At 41.4% G+C, this 17524-nt stretch overlaps 1 protein-coding gene across 1 annotated transcript in view; it reads right to left on the reverse strand.

The window, feature by feature from the left end:
* Nucleotides 1–17524, reverse strand: part of TENM1 (teneurin transmembrane protein 1) — a 540368-nt gene that overhangs the window by 9360 nt on the left and 513484 nt on the right. The window contains exons 24-26 of the mRNA XM_027838584.1: nucleotides 13248–13420; nucleotides 11770–12005; nucleotides 1614–1910 (exon numbers count right to left, since the gene is read on the reverse strand). Of these exons, the coding sequence (XP_027694385.1) occupies nucleotides 1614–1910; nucleotides 11770–12005; nucleotides 13248–13420 (706 nt within the window). The remainder of the gene's footprint in view (nucleotides 1–1613; nucleotides 1911–11769; nucleotides 12006–13247; nucleotides 13421–17524) is intronic.

The following is a 17524-nucleotide window of genomic DNA, read 5'->3' on the forward strand; positions in this document are numbered from 1 at the left end:
GGGTGGAGGGAAGAGGCAGGCAACACCAGGGCTTTACTCTGACAAAAAGGTGGCTATCTTGGGTTTTCCCCTCTTTTTCTGTCAATCTGCCATTATGAACAAATGGCATGTCACCATATGGCCTGCGCACATACATCTCTGTTGCCAATGTGCCTGAGCCAGCCCCAGGGCTCTACCTTTTAGAGTCTTTGTACCTGCCTCACCACCCATCTATACCATCCATTTATTGTTTTTCCTCCTTAGACTTCCATCTTCAGCCTCCCTATGGTAAGCCACTGGCTGAACCCTCTTCCCTTGGGGTCCAGATGCCACTCTATGTCTAATAACCCTGACTTTGTTTTTGAAGCTTCTTGCCGGTGACAAATCCACGAGTTACAAGATTAGAAATTTCTCTAATGTAAACACTGTGTTTCTCAGTTATCATTTGCCCCTCATTTACTTCCTTTTTCACTTCGGGCCACCACTATAGAAGGGCTTTGCCATGACTCCTTGGGGTTGAGAACTTGTTTAGCATCTATAATGCTGCCCCAAGGATGTGAAAAGGCCTTTTATTACTCAAATGACTGAGTGGAAGAACTATGTCTATTCTAAGTGTTTTAAAAGATTTGAATAAAACGCCAAAATATTTCCCTTCTTCAGACAAAGAGACTTGGTTCTTCATGTGGTTGAACAGGCAACTAAAGAGGACAGGTATTATACATGTGCTAAGTTGAAGCATGGAAAACGACCACAAGATGGCAATATTGCCCAGAACACAGGGTTCAGCCAATCAATGCATTCTGTCTGGCTCTGTGTTCTTTTAGATCTTTAAGGTCAAAAGTAGCAATTGGTCCAAATTTATCCACCTAGAATGTCTAATTAAATAATTATATAAATTAAATTAAAGTACAGATTTTTTTTTTAAAAAAATAATTTCCAATGAATGATTTTGGGGAATGGGTATATTTAGATATTTTTGTCAAATCAAGATGTAAGTGTGCTTGCTATGTTCAGAGCACTTTCCTAGGTGCTGGGGAAGTTCCAAGTTTACATGGGACACATTCCCTCACATCATGGAGCTTAGCATTTTCCAGTTCCAATTAAACGTCCTAAAAAGGCTTCAAAATACCCGTGGTTACCTTCAGGAAAATTCTCATAAATCCGGATGGAAAAATAAATGACTTATGATGGGGAATGTTAATAAACTAAGTCCATAAATCACCATCCATATCATAAGAGAGTTCACACAACCACAGATTATTACTCAAACCATTGTGCAGGAAAATACTAACAAAGTACCTTATTCCTACCATGACAGTCTCCTGGCTAGAACAATCTTACATTTTTCCAGCAAATGTATTATCTTCCTATGAACTTTCATATAATAAAAAGAACATGGACAAATATGTTAAAAGGAACAAAAAGCAAAGCTATTACTCCAATTTGAATTTAAAACAATATATGGCAGGGTATGGGTCTTCTAAGAAAGTTTTGAGCTGAAAAACAGCATACCTATTCAATTAAAACACTTGCTTTGCTGTATTACAGAAAATGTTAGAAAGCAGGCTTGCCATGAAGGTAATGACTCTTAGTGTCATTTAGATTCTTATGGACTTTAACACATGCACACTTACCTTCTCTAAGTAAGTATAGCTCCATATTTTCCCATCAGCCCAGGTTCGTGAAATTATCTTTCCACCCTGGTCATATTCCATTTTCTCAGTCCATGTCCCTCTTTGAATATAAGTTACCAGTCCTGAGTGTGAATAGGTGATGTTCACTTCATTATATCTGCTGATGGGAGACCACAAAATTGGGCGACCAGTCTGGTCATAAAGAATCCGGAGGGTGAATTTCCGATGGTCATCATAGATTTTTCCTGTGTGGGTTATGTGATCAAAATCTATGGAGAGCAGGTTTCTGTTGTGGGCCTAAAGAACAACACACATACAAAACATTTCAAAAATGGTGCTGGATCAAGCCTCTTTGGCGAGTGAGGGAGGGGCAGAGAGCATGAATGGCGTTCTGATTCTTCTCTGGCCAACTCTAACCTTCTCTAGCTCTACTCCCAGTCTCTCCTTGAGGATGGCAAATTGGAGAGAGGAAGGATGATTGTAAAAAGGGCAACAGAGGTAATCATTTCCTCTTCTTTTTCCCCACCTCAAGTCCTGAATATATTGGCATAGCTTTTAGTCATTTAGGATTATGTTTTATGTGAACTAGATGCTTAGTAAGGAGCAGAATTCCTATACTACCAGTCAGATCCTTGCCCCTCTCTCCAGAAGTTCCAGTCCTTAGTGTCATCCCTCAAACATGACATTAAATCCTAGACGGAATATTCTGGATTCCATGCTTGCTACCACCAACCTTCCTGTAAGCACAATCCTGTATCCTCTCCTAAATCTTAACTCAACCGTTGTTCCAGGGAGAATGTGGCTTAGAAAGTCTGATAGTTGATGCAGTTAGTGGAACACAAACCAAGAAAACAGGATCAAAACAGACTTGTGCTAGCTTTCCCACCTAGCAACTTAACTGATTTACAGATGACTGAGAAATTTGAGTCAAAGAATTAGCAGTCACTACTCAGTGCTTCCAAGAGAAGCCATCAAAAATGAAGTCCAAGTAGCTCTGCTAAGGAAATATTAGCCAAGCTATTTGTTTGACATAACATAGGTAAAGCAACTGGCAGAGCTCAATTTTTCCAATATTTCAATTGGTTGTGTTGCTGTTGGATAGACCTAACTAACTGTTGATGTTGACAAAACTGGTTTAAAAATGAAAAGTTCAGCAGATAATCTGGTATCATGTAAATAAAAAAAAATCAAAGAGTAGCATAAGCAGTGATATTATAGGATATTAGGGCTGCAAAGTATTGTCAAGATAACTGAGTCCAATCTCCCCCCCCCATCCCCATTTTTTTATACAGAGGGGAAGGGTTGGATTAGAACCTATGTTGCTGAGCTTCCATTTGAGGACACTTTCCACTATTTCTTTCTCCTGATTTTAGTCAAACTTGCTTGTTTATGCAACCAAATGTAGCCTTAAAGAATCTATCTTTAAAAATAATTTCATATTGAAAATATTTTAATGGAGCTAGCATAAATTTTTCTTGTGTATGATACTTCTGGAAAATAGATGACAGGAAATCAAACCAGTAGCCCCAGGAAGATAGAACCTAAGTCAAAATTAAATAAAACACAGTCAAATAATAAAATTTTCAGAATCTCAAAAGAATTTTAAAAAGCAGGAAAGAAGAGGGGCCTTACATTATCAGACTATCATTAACAATCCTCAAAATTAGTGTTGGTTAAAAAAAATGGAAAAGTCAATCATTGACTCAAACTAGATATAAAACTCATTCAAATGCAATATCGTAGGGTTTGATAAATCCAAGAAAACTAAACACTGGGGCAAAATTCCTCTTTGGAAAAGGACCCATCTCCTCTTTTGAGAAAACTAGAAAGCGGTTTGGTGAGATAACATCATACACCCTGAAAAACTCCAAATGAATACACTACAGAAATACGAAAGGTCACAACATGAAAAATTAGAGGAAAAGGAAAGTAAATACTTTCATAGCTAGAACTTGGGGGAGGATTCTTAACCAAAGGATAGAGTTGGTTATAAAAGATAAAATAATCCAATTCTATTACATGAAATCCAAAAGAGCTTTTGTACAAAAAAAGCAATGTAAGTAGAAAATGAAGAGAAACAGGTGAATTGGAAAAAAAAAAACCTTTGCATCAAATACCTGATAAAAAGTGATAGTCAAGATATACAGGGAGTTGACACAAATAGAACCATTCTCCAGTATACATGTTGTCAAAAGATATGAACAGTTATCAAAATTAGAACACATGAAAAATTGCTTTGAATCACTAATAAAATAACACAACTCTGAGATTTCAATTCACACCCATCAAATTAGCAAAGCTGATAAGAGATGGAAATTTAGTCAATGCTGAAAAAGGATGTGTGGGAAGATAGCTATGCTAATAGATCATTGGTGGGATTGTGAATTGGTACAGCTTTTCTGGAAAACAAGGTAGAATCATGCAAAAAAAGTAATGAAATTGACCATAGCTTTTGACCCAGACATCTCAGTACTGGGAAGTCAATGAAAAAAAGGAAATACTCCTAAAGGCAAAATTACTCCTAAGGGCATTCTTTGTTTCTAGTTTTACTTAACACAAGGCTCAGGACAAAGTCTTGGGGTATAACCGTAGTTAAGAGGTGTGATGTGTAGATAAATGATGAGCTGGTACATGGAACTGAGGAGTGGTCAGACAGGAGGAGAACTAAGACAGCCATGTCGGGAAAACTCAGAAAAGAATATCCAGGAAGAAAAGGTGGTCAACAGTAACAAATGCTACAGAGAGAAGAGTCGATAAGGATGAAGACTGAGAAAAGACCATCAGATTTAGCAGTTGAGAGATTTTTGGTAACTTTGGAGAGAGAGCAGTTTTAGTTGAAGGCAGGAGCCAGATTACAAAGGGTTGAAAAGTAAGAGGAGAAGATAAGGAGGCCACGAGTTTAAACAGCTTTTTCTAGGAGTTTGGCTATAAATGGGAGCAGAGATATAGGATGATAGTTTACACAGAATTTTATCCAGTCTAGTGATGTCATATCTGAGAGGAAATAGGTAAGTGCTATTCCCACCTCTTAAGATGTAACTTAAAGGTCTGTGGGTTTTTTTAAGGGTTGGGGAGACTTGTACATATTTATAAGCAGCAGGGAAGGAATGAAAGAGAGAAAGGCTGAAGATCTACTGGAGAAGAGACGGGTGGGTATGGGATCAAGAGTGCATATCTGATATAGATGGAAGTGACCCTAAAAATGCTGCCAATGGCAGCATTACTGGCGATGACCAATCTTGGTAGCAGAGAAGAGGTGGAATACTAGGGTACAGAATGATGCATACTGTCACTGCTTGTCATTTTTGGGATTGGATTTTGCTTAAGTCTTTCTTTGTTATAACAAACTAGGATTCAATTTGCAGTGAGTATGATGATTCTGAGGTACAAAAAAGGCATAAAAGTTCTTTGATGTTGTTTGGCAACCTTAGACACATTGATTTCAACCACTGTGCTCTCAGTTTCTTTTCCTGCAAAATGGAGATAATGCAATAACCGCTTTCCTTTCCTTCCTTCCCTCTCACCTATTGGCCCCTGGGAAAAAGCATAACACAAATCTGACAGGGAGAGTACTTATTAATGAGAGCACAACATCATGGCTTGTAAATGATCAGTAACCAATCTTGCTGTGTGGTGATGTGGTCAGTGAAGGTGTACTGCATTGCCTTGTGATCAAGACTCGCTATGTGGGGTTTAGAAGCCTAGCAGAAAATAAGCATTCTTTTTGCTACTTTTCCTGTGGCTTTACACCGTTCATTTACAATAATTGTAACAGTTAAAGTTACATTATAATGATAATTAAAGAGCCTATGTAACAACTGATTTTCTGTTCAACTAAATCAGTGACTTTATTTATCTGATAGATCGTGTTTATATTTCTTAATAAAACCATTACACCTGCACACATTGGGGATCAGGGCTGAAACTCCACTGGGAGGTTGGCCCAGGTCAATGCAATTGTTACAGTGCCACGTTCAAATCTCTGGATGATGCCCACTGCTTTTGATGCACTTGTTCAAATACTGGTTTCAAATGCAGAGCTTTGGAAATACATGTCACATCAAGCTATGCACTGAAAGGAGATGGAGAATAAATGCTACACATTTACCTAGATTTCTGTTAAGAGCTATGTGTGGGAAAGCTGGGAAAGGAAGAAAGTTTTCCAGATGCATTCTCTATGTGGTGCTCCCTTGACTCCAAATATCAGTTTGAAACTCCAAGCATTTATTTCCCAGGTAGGGTTAAAGGTATGTATCTGGCAAGAGCCTGGAGACCTGGACTTGAAGCTTTGCTTCGATGGTTGGTAGTTGGGAGAATGCAGCACTGTCTATGTCTAAACCTTGGTTTCGCATTGCCCCTGAGGGGCCCTGGCAACAGTGATTGATATTTTGGGACACCAAAAGAAGGGGTGGAGGGACTCTGAAGGCAAAATCTCCTCTACTTCGCAATTTTGCTAAGGGATAGCCTGGCTTGAAACCAAATTATCCGCCCCCCCCCCCCATATTTGATTTAAATTTGGGAATGAGAGTTTCCAGCATTCTATTTCTCAGAAGTGTGATTTATACATAATTAAGTCAAATTTGAAATTGTGTTGAGTAACCCGTATGCCATGACTCACTTTAATGGTGGGTAGATGTTGCATGAATTCTCAAGGGCCCTTCTACCTTGTGCTGCAGTCCACTCAGTTTTTCTGTTACAGAAAAGTGGGCAGGCCAACTGCCCTGGTTACTTACAGACTTGATGGCAAGGTCTGGAAATGAAATAGCATAGCTCTTTCACTGAACTAACCTGGAAAATGGCATGAAACATAGGAGAGAGAAAATCTGGAATTTGGATACCTCAGGGTGGGGAGAATAAGAGTAAGCAGTGCTGCTGCCATCACTTTCCTGGCTGGTGGCCAGGTCAAACTGTGTTATTATATTCAGCCTATGGTCCATTCCTCTGCTTTGCCATTACAGACAGCTGGACTGTTTCTCTTTCCTGAGTCCATGTCACTTATTCATATTCCTAAGGTGAAATTTATAAATTAAAAGAACACACACAACTGTTCTCAGTTGTATTAAAAGCTGTGACTCTGGAGGATGCTTAACCCTTTCCCCTACATTGGGGAGAAAACCCCAACTGCAGTAATTAGAGAGCAGTCTTTGCTTTGTTGTGCATATATACAGCTTTCCCACTGATTTTATGGTTTAAATTGTACATCTGATGCTTTAATAAAAGAGGGTGGCTGCAGTCCCATGGTTTTGCTTTGGGATCCTGTGGAATGACAGCCTCTACACACTAATGACATTCTCCCCATGGATGGAGCAAATTATCATTTGGATCTAGTTTGCTTTTAGTTAATGTCCAATCTTTGATTGTTACAGCACTCAGATTTCTTCTGTGCTAAAGAGAGATGTATTTATGGAATTGATGCAGTAGATGAAAAGTTAAATTAAATGGATGCAAGAGGACCTTGAAAAGGAGATGATTCAACTAGATTTTGGGCCGGGGGAAATGGATTTGAAAACAAATGACATATCAGGGTGTTAGTCGGCTTAATATATATGGCTTAATATGGCTTAATATAGCCAGTGAAGGATGCCTCCAAAATAGCCAATCCTGGATTTGCTCAGACCAAGTGGGACATCATGTTTTCTGTTGGTGTAAGAAATTATTTTTTCTTGGCTTTGGCTCGAAAACTTTAGATTAAGAAAGAACCACTGGCATGGCTTTAATTCCCCAAAGAAGGCAGTGTTGTGTCACCCCGTGGGAGAAGAGACAGGTATCCCTACTGGAGGAACATTTGGTCTAGATCACCTTACCAAATGGGCTTTTGAAGGACTCTGCAATTTTGTGCAGAAATAGCTAGCATTTGATGTACCACTGTGCTTGTCTCTATGTTGGGCTGGTTTTTCAAGGAAGGGCCGTATTTTACACAGAGAACCAAGATCAGCTCATTTGCACAGCCAGGCCCGGGCAAAAACTCATGATGATCATAGGGCAAAAGGGGAAAATCAATCACAATCAGCCAGTGGGTTTCTAAAAGTCTGGATAGTGGGCCACTGGAGAGATCAAATATCTGAATTTTTTTACCTTTTACCTGGACATTTGGGTGACATGGAAACAGTCACAGACCTATTCTCTTCTACCCACCAAAAGAAGTTTAAAAAAAATTACATATGTATTTTCTCAAATAAAGTCAGCTAAGGGAGTTCACATCTCCCCCTAATTTTTTCCTTTACTAGAGATTAATAAACATGACCTAGTAGACATTAATTATTTCAAAGGCACAAAACTATACAGTGTGGAGCAGTGTGGTAATCAGAAGATCAGAATTCTAGACCTTGCTCTTACCACTTAGTAGTAAGTGTGACCTTGGGCAAATCACTTCCCCTATCCTTCTGGGACTCAAGTTCTTCCTCTAGAAAATGGAAGGAATAGTAATACCTGATATATTTTCCATATGCAGCTGGTCGGTTGGCAAGTATTGTTAATTCCACTTCTCTCACATCCATCCCCTTCTTTCTACTCATTCAGCCAACACTCTAGTTCATGGCTTCATCACTTCTCACCTGGACCATTGCAGTAGTGTCTTAATTGGTTTTCTGGATCTTAAGTCCTTCCTGTATCCTTCCTCTATCTTTTCTTTTTATATACAGCTAACAAAGAAATATTCCTAAGCCGCAGGTATGACCATGCCCCCCCCAGCTCAAAAAAACTCTAGTGACTCCCTCTTGCTTCTAGGATAAATTACAACTCTTCCATTTGGTTAAGGCCCTTCACAGTCTGGCTTCAACCTGCCTTTCCATGTTCATTGCACAGGAGTCACATAATTCTATTGTCTAGTCCAATTGGCCAACTCGCTACTCATTCTCCATATACAACATTCCAGTACTTGTTTCTGTGTTTGTACACAGGTTGTCCCTCATGGCTTAGTTTTAATGTTTAAGTGACCTGCCCAGGAGACTTGAACTCAGGACTTCCAGGTTTCAAGGCCAGCTCTCTGTTCCACATTGCCCGATTGATTTATATCATCACTCCTTTCCTGAGTTGCCCTTGCCACTCATCTGCCCTTGATCATATGCTCCTTTGGAAGTGTGTGTTTGATCTTTCCAAATGGAGGAGTATCAATGCTCTGAAGGTAGGAATCAAGGCTTGCCCCAGTGGATGGGGCAGCCACTTTTGTGGTGTGATTTGAAGGTTGACAAAAGGCTCCATAGCCCTGAAACAGATCACCTACAAACCTGATACAGGTCTACTTAATACAGAGCCCATATTAATATTCTATTAAACATATGATTAACAGATTGCTAGTAAGTCACCTAGCAGAGTTCTGAGTCAGACAGAGGACAGGGGAGGGACAGCCCTCTAATTTCTTGCCTCTGTATCTTCATTAAATCTCTCCTCCTTGGATCTCTTTACCAAGACTAACCTTTCTACTTTTTACCCCCATCTTTTCTCCTCTAGGTTCTCTTTCTGTTCATCATTCTCACTGTCTTTTGCATTTTCAACCTCTCCCTGTATTTTGTCTCCTTTGCTTTTGTTTACAAATACACTCAGATCTCTGCCATCCTTTTAAGGACAACAAAATTAAAAACCTGACCGAAAACATCTCTTGGATTCCCTACCTCCCTGAGTAATTCTGCTATTTCTTTCTTCCCCTTCATGGCCAAATTTCTAGGAAAAGAAACCTGTACTTTCAGTCTTTGCTTTACCAGCCATTTTATTCAATCTCTTGCAATGTGGCTTTCATACCCTATAATTTTTATAAAATGTTCTTTCCAAGGTAACTAATATGGTCCTTATCCTCAAATCCATTAGCATTTTGCTTAAATTTATTCTACTTGATCTTACTGCTGCATTTGACATTGCTGACCATTGCTTCCTTCCTTCTCAGTTATGAGACCCCTTTTTCCCAAGTGCTCTCAAGGATCTGACTTTGGTCCTCTTCTTTTCTCTGCATATACTTTCTTCCTTGACAATCTCATCAGCTACAGTGGCTTCAATTAATCTTTTATGTAGTCGCCACCCAAGTCTTGATTTCCAGTTCCAATTTCTCCTCTGAGCTCCAGTCTCACATTTCCAAAGACCATCAATTCCTATTGATTGTCACCATTCTCAAACTCCGGTCTCTCTCAGATCCTTATCTTACAAAACAAACCAAAAAGCCTCCCTTCCCTAGTCCCTGATACTCTTTTCAAGTTATTATCATCTCCTCTCCCCTTCACTGCTAAATTTCTAGAAAAAAGTCTGTTTCTACTTCTTCAACTTGCCCCTATAATTTGGCTTCTGACTCCATCCCTCTATTGAGGCTGCTTTAATAAAGAGCATTACATCTTAATGTTGATGACAGTCACCATAACATCTTAATCACCAAATCCAATGGCCTCTTTTCAGAACTTATCTTCATGGTCATTATGCAGCATTTAACAATGTTGACCATTTCTACTTTCTTTCTTTCTTTTCTTTTTTTAGGCAATTGGGGTTAAGTGACTTGCCCAGGGTCACACAGCTAGTAAGTGTCAAGTGTTTGGTCTGAGGCCAGATTTGAACTCAGGTCCTCCTGACTTCAGGGCCGGTGTTCTATCCACTGCGCTGCCTACCTGCCCCCATTTCTACTTTCTGGATACTGTCTTCTCCCTTGGATTTCATGCCACTGCTTTCTCTTGGGTCATCCTCTCTGAACTCGGTCTCCACTGGTTCTCTCTTCTAACCTCTCAAATCTCCGTAATTTCCCAAGTCTTGTCCTTGACGCTTCCTTTCTTTTCTTTCTGTACTTTCTCCCTTGGTGATGTCATCAATTCCTATGGCTTCAATGATCCCTTCTCTGTAGATGACTACCACACCAATATCTCTCCAGTCTGACATCTTCAATTGGATGTACTGCTGTTATCTGAAACTCAACATGCCCCAAATGAAATTCACCTTCCCCATAAACCTGCTCCTCTTCCTCACTTATCTCTTTCTGTTGATGCCACCACTATCTTTTCAGTCATTCAGGTTTGAAACCCGAGCCACGTTTGAATCGTGCCTGTGTCATCACGTCTGATTAGGCCGGTTGACTTGAAAGATAGCAGAACCCAGGTCCACCTCTACTCTCTTTCTCACATCTGTCCTCTCTACTCTCACTGCTGTTATCCTAGTTCAAGCCTTTATCCCTTTGCACTAGTACCATGATAACAGTCACATTGGTTTCTCTGCCTCTAGTTTCTTCCCTCTCCAATCCATCTTTCACATATCTGCCTGAGTAATCTTCTGGAAGCACAGTTCTGACCATGTCACTGTCCTGCTAAAGGACCTTCAGTAGCTTCCTACTGCCTGTCGGATTTAGAACCCTTAGCCTGAGGATTTAAGGCTCTACACAATCTGGCTCCAATCTACCTTTCCAACCTCAGGTCACACTCTGCCCTTTGTGTATTTGCACAGGTGTCAAAGTTTACTTCTATATCTCTGTCTAATGAAAATTTTCAGGGTGAGCCACCTCCTCCCTCTATATAGCCTTCCCTGATTCCTTCCCCTTTCATCCACCTCTGAGATACATGGGATCCTTCCCATCCCAGTTACTCATTCTGTAGGTTGCCCTTGGCAATATCTAGGTATACCCTTGTCTCATCCCTTCTACTAGACCAGGGGTGGGGAACCTGTGACCTTGAGGCCACATGTGGCCTTCCAGGCCCTTGGGTGTGGCCTTTTGACTGAGTCCAAGTTTTACAGAACACATCCTTTTATTAAGGGGCCAAAGGGCTGCACTTGAGGACCTAGAGGGCCACATGTGGCCTTGAGGTTACAAGTTCCCCACCCCTGGACTAGACTATGAGCTCCTTGAAGGCAGAGGCCATGTCATTACTTATCTTTCCATCTAGTGCTAAGAGCACAGTGGGCGCATAATCAATGTTGGCTGAATTAGACTGAGTTAAATTGAGGGTGAGAGAGGAGGCCTGGGTGAGGTGCTGTTGTTTCTAGGAGCACAATGATGGCATGCATCTAAGGGAAGAGGAGCCTAGAAAAGCTGAAGACAAAGCAGTTATTTTACTGACTGGCCTCAAGCCACGTCTCTTACCATGTCAAATATAGTGCCAGGTTTACAGAAGTGTTCTTTAGATCCTTGTTGAACTAATGAATGCTTTCTGCAGCCTTGACAAAGAATCCGCCATGATTTCTATGGTCGACTTACCCTTAGCCTCCTTTCAAACGCTGACATGTTGCCTTTGGTTTGCTCCTTCCGCTGCCGCCACTCAATGACGTTAGAATTGTGCTCTCCGGGCAGGGAGATATTGCACTTGCCTAAGGTGGGGTTGACTGCCCCAGCGAGAATATGTGGCTCAGTGTTGAGACTGATCTCCATGCCGCTTGCAAAAGTGACCCGGAGGGACCCATCTGGGCTCACTCGATAGGTGCTCTGGGTATTGTCTGTTGACAAAACAAAAGTTTGGGGGAGGGGGAAAGAACATGTGGGCTGAGTTCTCCTTTGGGCTCCTTAGCTATTCAGGCAGGTAAATACTTATTCTGCCCATTTTTGAGTCTCTTGATTTTCTTGTTTCTTGGATAAAAAAGTCTAGTCTAAATCTGCATGCTGACTTCTTTTCTTGGTTTATTTTAAGAGAATTTCCTCTGACTTGTTAGATGGCCTACTTTGTTTGATATATTAAACTTAGCTTCGATATGACCCAAGGAGAGCTCAGGTCCTCCAGCAGCACTTCTCTTGCCTCTTCCAACTCTCAAAGAAGATTTCTACCCAAGCCTACCTCTGATCTTCTCCAGGAGAGCTGTGATGCCCTGGAATTACTTACTGCCTTCCCAATGCACACAGTTTTGTACCAAGCCCCAGAAATGAACCGCATCCTCAATCCCATTTCCCCCCAGCACTATCTTGGATAAGCAGGAAAGGAGGGCCACTCCCACAATTTTCTCTCTTGTTCTAACCATGAGAGATTTCATTTCATTTAGAAATAGGATAATTAGATCTAGAATTCAAAGAGAACTCATAGATCAATGAGTCACAGAATCAAAGAGTTTTGGAGTTAGAAGAGACTCAGGGGCTGTTATAACACACCAGCCAAGCTAGCCAGCCTCTACTTGAACACCTCAAAATGAGGGGGGACCCACTGCCTCCTAGGACAGCCCCTTCCACTTTGGGATAGTTCTAATTGTTAAGAAGTGTTTTTCTGATATCAAATAGAACTTTGCCTTTTTGTAAAAAGTTCCACCTGCAGTTCTGAGAGCTGCCTCAGCCATGGTCACAGGGAAAAGAGCCAGGATGTGAGCTCGGCAGTGTCTGCACATTCACAGTGTGGGTTGCAGTAGAAAGGGCACTGACCCGGGAGAAAGGAGCTCAGTCTGAATCTCACTCTGCCAGCAGTGCCATGACTCAGCCATGGTCACAAAGGCATCGAGTGGCAGAGGTGGGATTCAAATGCATGTCCTTTGAAGACAAGTTCAGCTCTTCCCACTGTACTATATGAACCCGCCGAAGCTGATAGCTAGCTTTCCCTTGAGCTCAGGTATACCAGTTATATTGCTTTGGGCGACCAATGTGTACCAAGATTTGTAGAAGGTTGATGGGCATGTTTGAAGCCAGGCTCCACATAATAATGCCAGTGCCCATTTATGTGATGCTTTAAAGTTTGCAAAGTTAAGCTGAATTTGTCTTACCATGTTTTAAAACATATATGGTACTAGTAGCCGTAAAGTTGGTGGCTGTGATGACATTTTCTCGGTTGGAAGTGTCCAGCTCCACTTTGGTCAGTTTTTCCAGGTCACTGTGGAAGTTGCTGACCTCTCCCGTAGGAAAGGTGGCATTGGTCAGATGGCCCTCAAGGTCATACCTGGTGGATTCAACCAAATCAACTGTGAGACATCTTGGCATAACACCAAGCTTCTGTATAGCTAAGACAACGTGACTTTGAGTGTTACCAAGCATTATTAACGTTGTGCTATGAGAATGATCAGTTACCCTAAGGAAGCTTGAAACTTTTAAGTCAAGTCAACAAGTATTTACTAAGTTCCTGCAACATGCCAAGCACCATGCTGAAAGCAGGGGATACAAAGTGAGACAAGGAGCTCCCATTGTAAGTACCTTGAACTGTTTTTTTTTTTTTTAAAGGGAAGAGAAAAGAAACAGTAACGAATTATAGGTGGAAACTGATTTAGAAATCCCGCTGTTGTGAAGAGATGAGTCAGCAAATTCTGCAAAATATAACCCGCTCGACTGTGATGCTGAATATAGACCACTAGAGGGTACTGTATACCAAGGAGAAAAAGCACACCTGCTGAGAACCACGAGAAGGCCAAAGTTTATTTTGCCTTGAGAAAGGAAAAAAGGATTTTTGCTGCTTTTTCAGTTGCCATATTTGGAATAAATAAATCATCCTATCAGGATGAACAAGCATAGAGAAAAATGGAAACATGTTCATTAAAATGTTCTCAAATTGCCTGAGCTCAGCATCACTCTCTGATCTTTCAAATACTTCAGAGCTCAGTTCATCGTCTTTCAGAGCTCAGTTCAACGTGTTCATTGGATAACAGCTACAGAGCCAAGAGAGACCAGAAATGCAGACTAGCTAGTCTGCTTAAAACAATCAGCATCACTGACAAGCTCCCTGTCCTCCAAATCAAAAAGCACTCTCTGGAAGGCTTGGGATGGGGATTTGTGGTTAAAAATACTTCATTCAAACTAAAGGCATTCACTGGAAAAATGTTCACTGTTGCCTTGCAAGTTGAAAATGACTCAATATTTAATTACTCATGTTTCTCTTTAAAATATCAAGCAATTAGATTTTTTCTGCCCAAAGTAAGCAGGCTAAAGCTGGGCAGCGGTGGACAAAGCATGTCCACCAAAGCATGCTGGACACTGGCAGATAAAGCATGCACATCACATGTAAGCAGCTTAATTGGAAACTCCTTATATATAGCTTCTTTCTCTCTCATTTGCCCAGCCCTGGTTCCAAATAATCCAAATATAACTCTCTCCTATGGGGTTATTCCTGAAGTATGAGTGAAAAAGGCCACTCCATACATGGATAATTCCAACATCAGGGGGAAAAAAACTATTTAAAGAATATAAAAAAATAAGGAACATTTTTCGCAGTCAGCATTGAGTTTTTCTCTGTACGTCACTGTGTAATTCATGCAAATATGGAGGTTAGAGTTCAGGAGCAAGGTCCTTGAAATTGATCATGGTTTTTGTGGTGAAGATCACGCCTCCACAAAAACATGTCTGAGGCCACAAATACTCATTTCCTTTGTCTGCCCAACAAAGTTCAGGTGCGGTAATTGTTGGGGGAACTAACCAATTCATCATTTACTGAGTGCCACTGTGCACCTTGCCCTGGAGTCACTCTTGGTCATGAATCTTAGAGCCCAACAATCTCTGATCAGTCAATGTTTTAGGTGACACAAAAGACAAGAGAGAGATGCATGGTGGGCTCAAATAGGCTGTAGCTATTTGCAGTGATGGCCTATGATTACCAAGTACCATAAAGGATGGCATATACTTGTATATATGTACAGACCGTACCTATGTACAAGTTATACGTGTATTGACAGATACATATATAATAATTATTGAAGAAATGTATGATTAGAAAAATAGTGAACCAGGCCTATGGGGAGAGGGATGGCTAACAGATGAACAGGCTGAGTAAGAAGGAAATTTTAACAAGGCCTAGAGGAAGGCCTCTGGCATGGTGGGTGGATATTCTAGAATCACATAGGAGGAGAAGTTGTTGATGGGCTGTCATCTCTACTGATGGACTGAATCAGTAAGGTCACAGAGCCATTGAGGTAGTAAAACATCTTCTCTTTTTTCCTCAGGGAGAACCTGAGCCAGAGCTAGAGAAATTGGTGAAGTAATCTGAGCAAAGCATCGACTAGCCCCTTCCCCCTAGGTTTTTTTAAATAACTAATTGGAAAATGAGAGGGGAAAGAGGACAGGAAATTGACAGTCAATTCCTGTCAACATTCCTACACCAGCAATATACTTGCCAACCTGGCAAGTGTCTGGCTCAGAAAGAACTGAGGGCACTCCTTACTCCACTTGCCGGACCAGCCAGCCTCATGTCTTTGAATTTCAGACTCAGAGCCCAAACTCCACCTCTCTCATTTATGATGGAGACCTTTCAAAATGGCCTGACTTCTCATCCTCCCAGTCAGGAAGGTAGGGATCCTGTTCGTATTTATAAAGTGCTCCCAGAGTAACCCAGAACTGCCACAGAGGACTTTTCCACTTAGAATTGCCAACAAAATCAGGCAGCAGCTGTAATTCTGATGACTGAGGGCCGTGGAAGTGGGTGTTCCAGAAGAGATCGAGTCAATGTAATCCCTAGGGGAGGGTCCAGGGTGTGGTTCTCTCTAAGCGTGAGGGGGGCTGGGTTCCTCTGAGTGCTGTAGCAGGGGCCACACAGCCAATGTCCTGACCTTAGGCTGAGGCCTTTGTTCTCACCTCCAGACAAGGAGGCATTCAATAAGCAAAGGCACCCTGGGCTCCTGAAAAGGACCTGTCTGCTTGTGTAAGATGTTGTGTCCCTTCCTAATCTGACCTCCTCTGAAGTGATATCAACTAAGACAGAGTCAGACTCCTAGGCTCAAGCAGGATCTTCTCACACTGCATTCATTCATTCATTCCTAACAATAGGAGCAACCCTTAGCTTTCCAAGGATATTGGCCATATCTGGGACCAATGCTGAAGGTGGTTTTTCCTCTGATACCCAGTTTGCTTCTGGGTTACTCCTTCAGAAATATCTGTTCATATTAATACCGGGCCTAACTTAAAGATTAAGCAATGTTGTTAACACACACACACACACCATGTCACACTACAGACACTTCCCACCACCAACATACCATCGATGGCACAGCAAAATACCGGCTGTCATCATACCCCAAGGCACATGCAGAGTCATAATCTGTGTCACTATGGAGAGGTGGATTAGCTCCTTCACCACAGCTGCTCTTCTATCCTGACAAAGGCCTTTTAATCAGGCCATTTTCCTCTGAAGCTCCATTTCTAGGTATGTGAATCAACAATCAGTTGGCCCAACAAAACTTTATCTACTCTCCATGGTACTGGCAGGTTTTCTCTGCTGCTAGTGTGAAAAATCTAGCCTTCTAGCTATTGCTTGGTTACCCCTTTTGAAATCCCAGATGCTTTTTGTCTCATCTGGAAACACAGGGCCTGGGAGTCAGGAGACCTTTGCCAGAAACTGGCCTTGTGACCTTCCCCTTCCCTGTACCTCCATCTGTAAAATAAAGGGGTCAGACTGAGGGGCCACCTCTCCTTTCTAGCTCAAACATTCTCTGATTGCCTCCAACGCTAGTTTCTATTCCTAAAATCTCTGTGCTCTGATGATCATTGTACTGATAAGGCTTTTACCCTTATCAATCCAGTTACATAATAGGTTTTTCTGGAAATACTTGATGACTTTTTATTGACCACTTTCTAATATTTGGTGATTTGTTAGGACTTTGAAGGGAATGCATTCTCTGACTGGTAGATTGGAGGCCAAGGTGGCCTAAACTTGCACAAGGATGTCTTTGAGAAGTTCATTTTGGGGGTGGAAGGCATTAGAGGGGGGTGGACAGAAACTGTTTTGAGACTTTTCTCCTATCTTCTGCATACCCTGCAATCTTATACTTCCTTCACACTGATCATGTTTTGGCGTCTTTTTTTTCCTCCCTTATAGGACTGGGCACATAGTAGATGCTTAATAAAGACTTGATTAATTGAATGATTTCCAACTGTTATCTAGTTTTGCCATAGACATTTGTCTTGTCTCCCCAGTAGGGTTCTAAGTATTTCCCCTGGTAGAGTTTAGGGGCATTGGCTAGGCATCTAGAAGGGTTTGACTTTGTTGACTAGCACAATGAAAGTAAAGGGCTGAACTCTGGGTTGGTGCAAACACTCTGATTTTCTTGGTTGTAGTTTCTAGGAG

Source organism: Vombatus ursinus, unplaced genomic scaffold (genome assembly GCF_900497805.2).
Source record: "Vombatus ursinus unplaced genomic scaffold, bare-nosed wombat genome assembly UNPS02004596.1, whole genome shotgun sequence".
Taxonomy (NCBI): Eukaryota; Metazoa; Chordata; class Mammalia; order Diprotodontia; family Vombatidae; genus Vombatus; species Vombatus ursinus.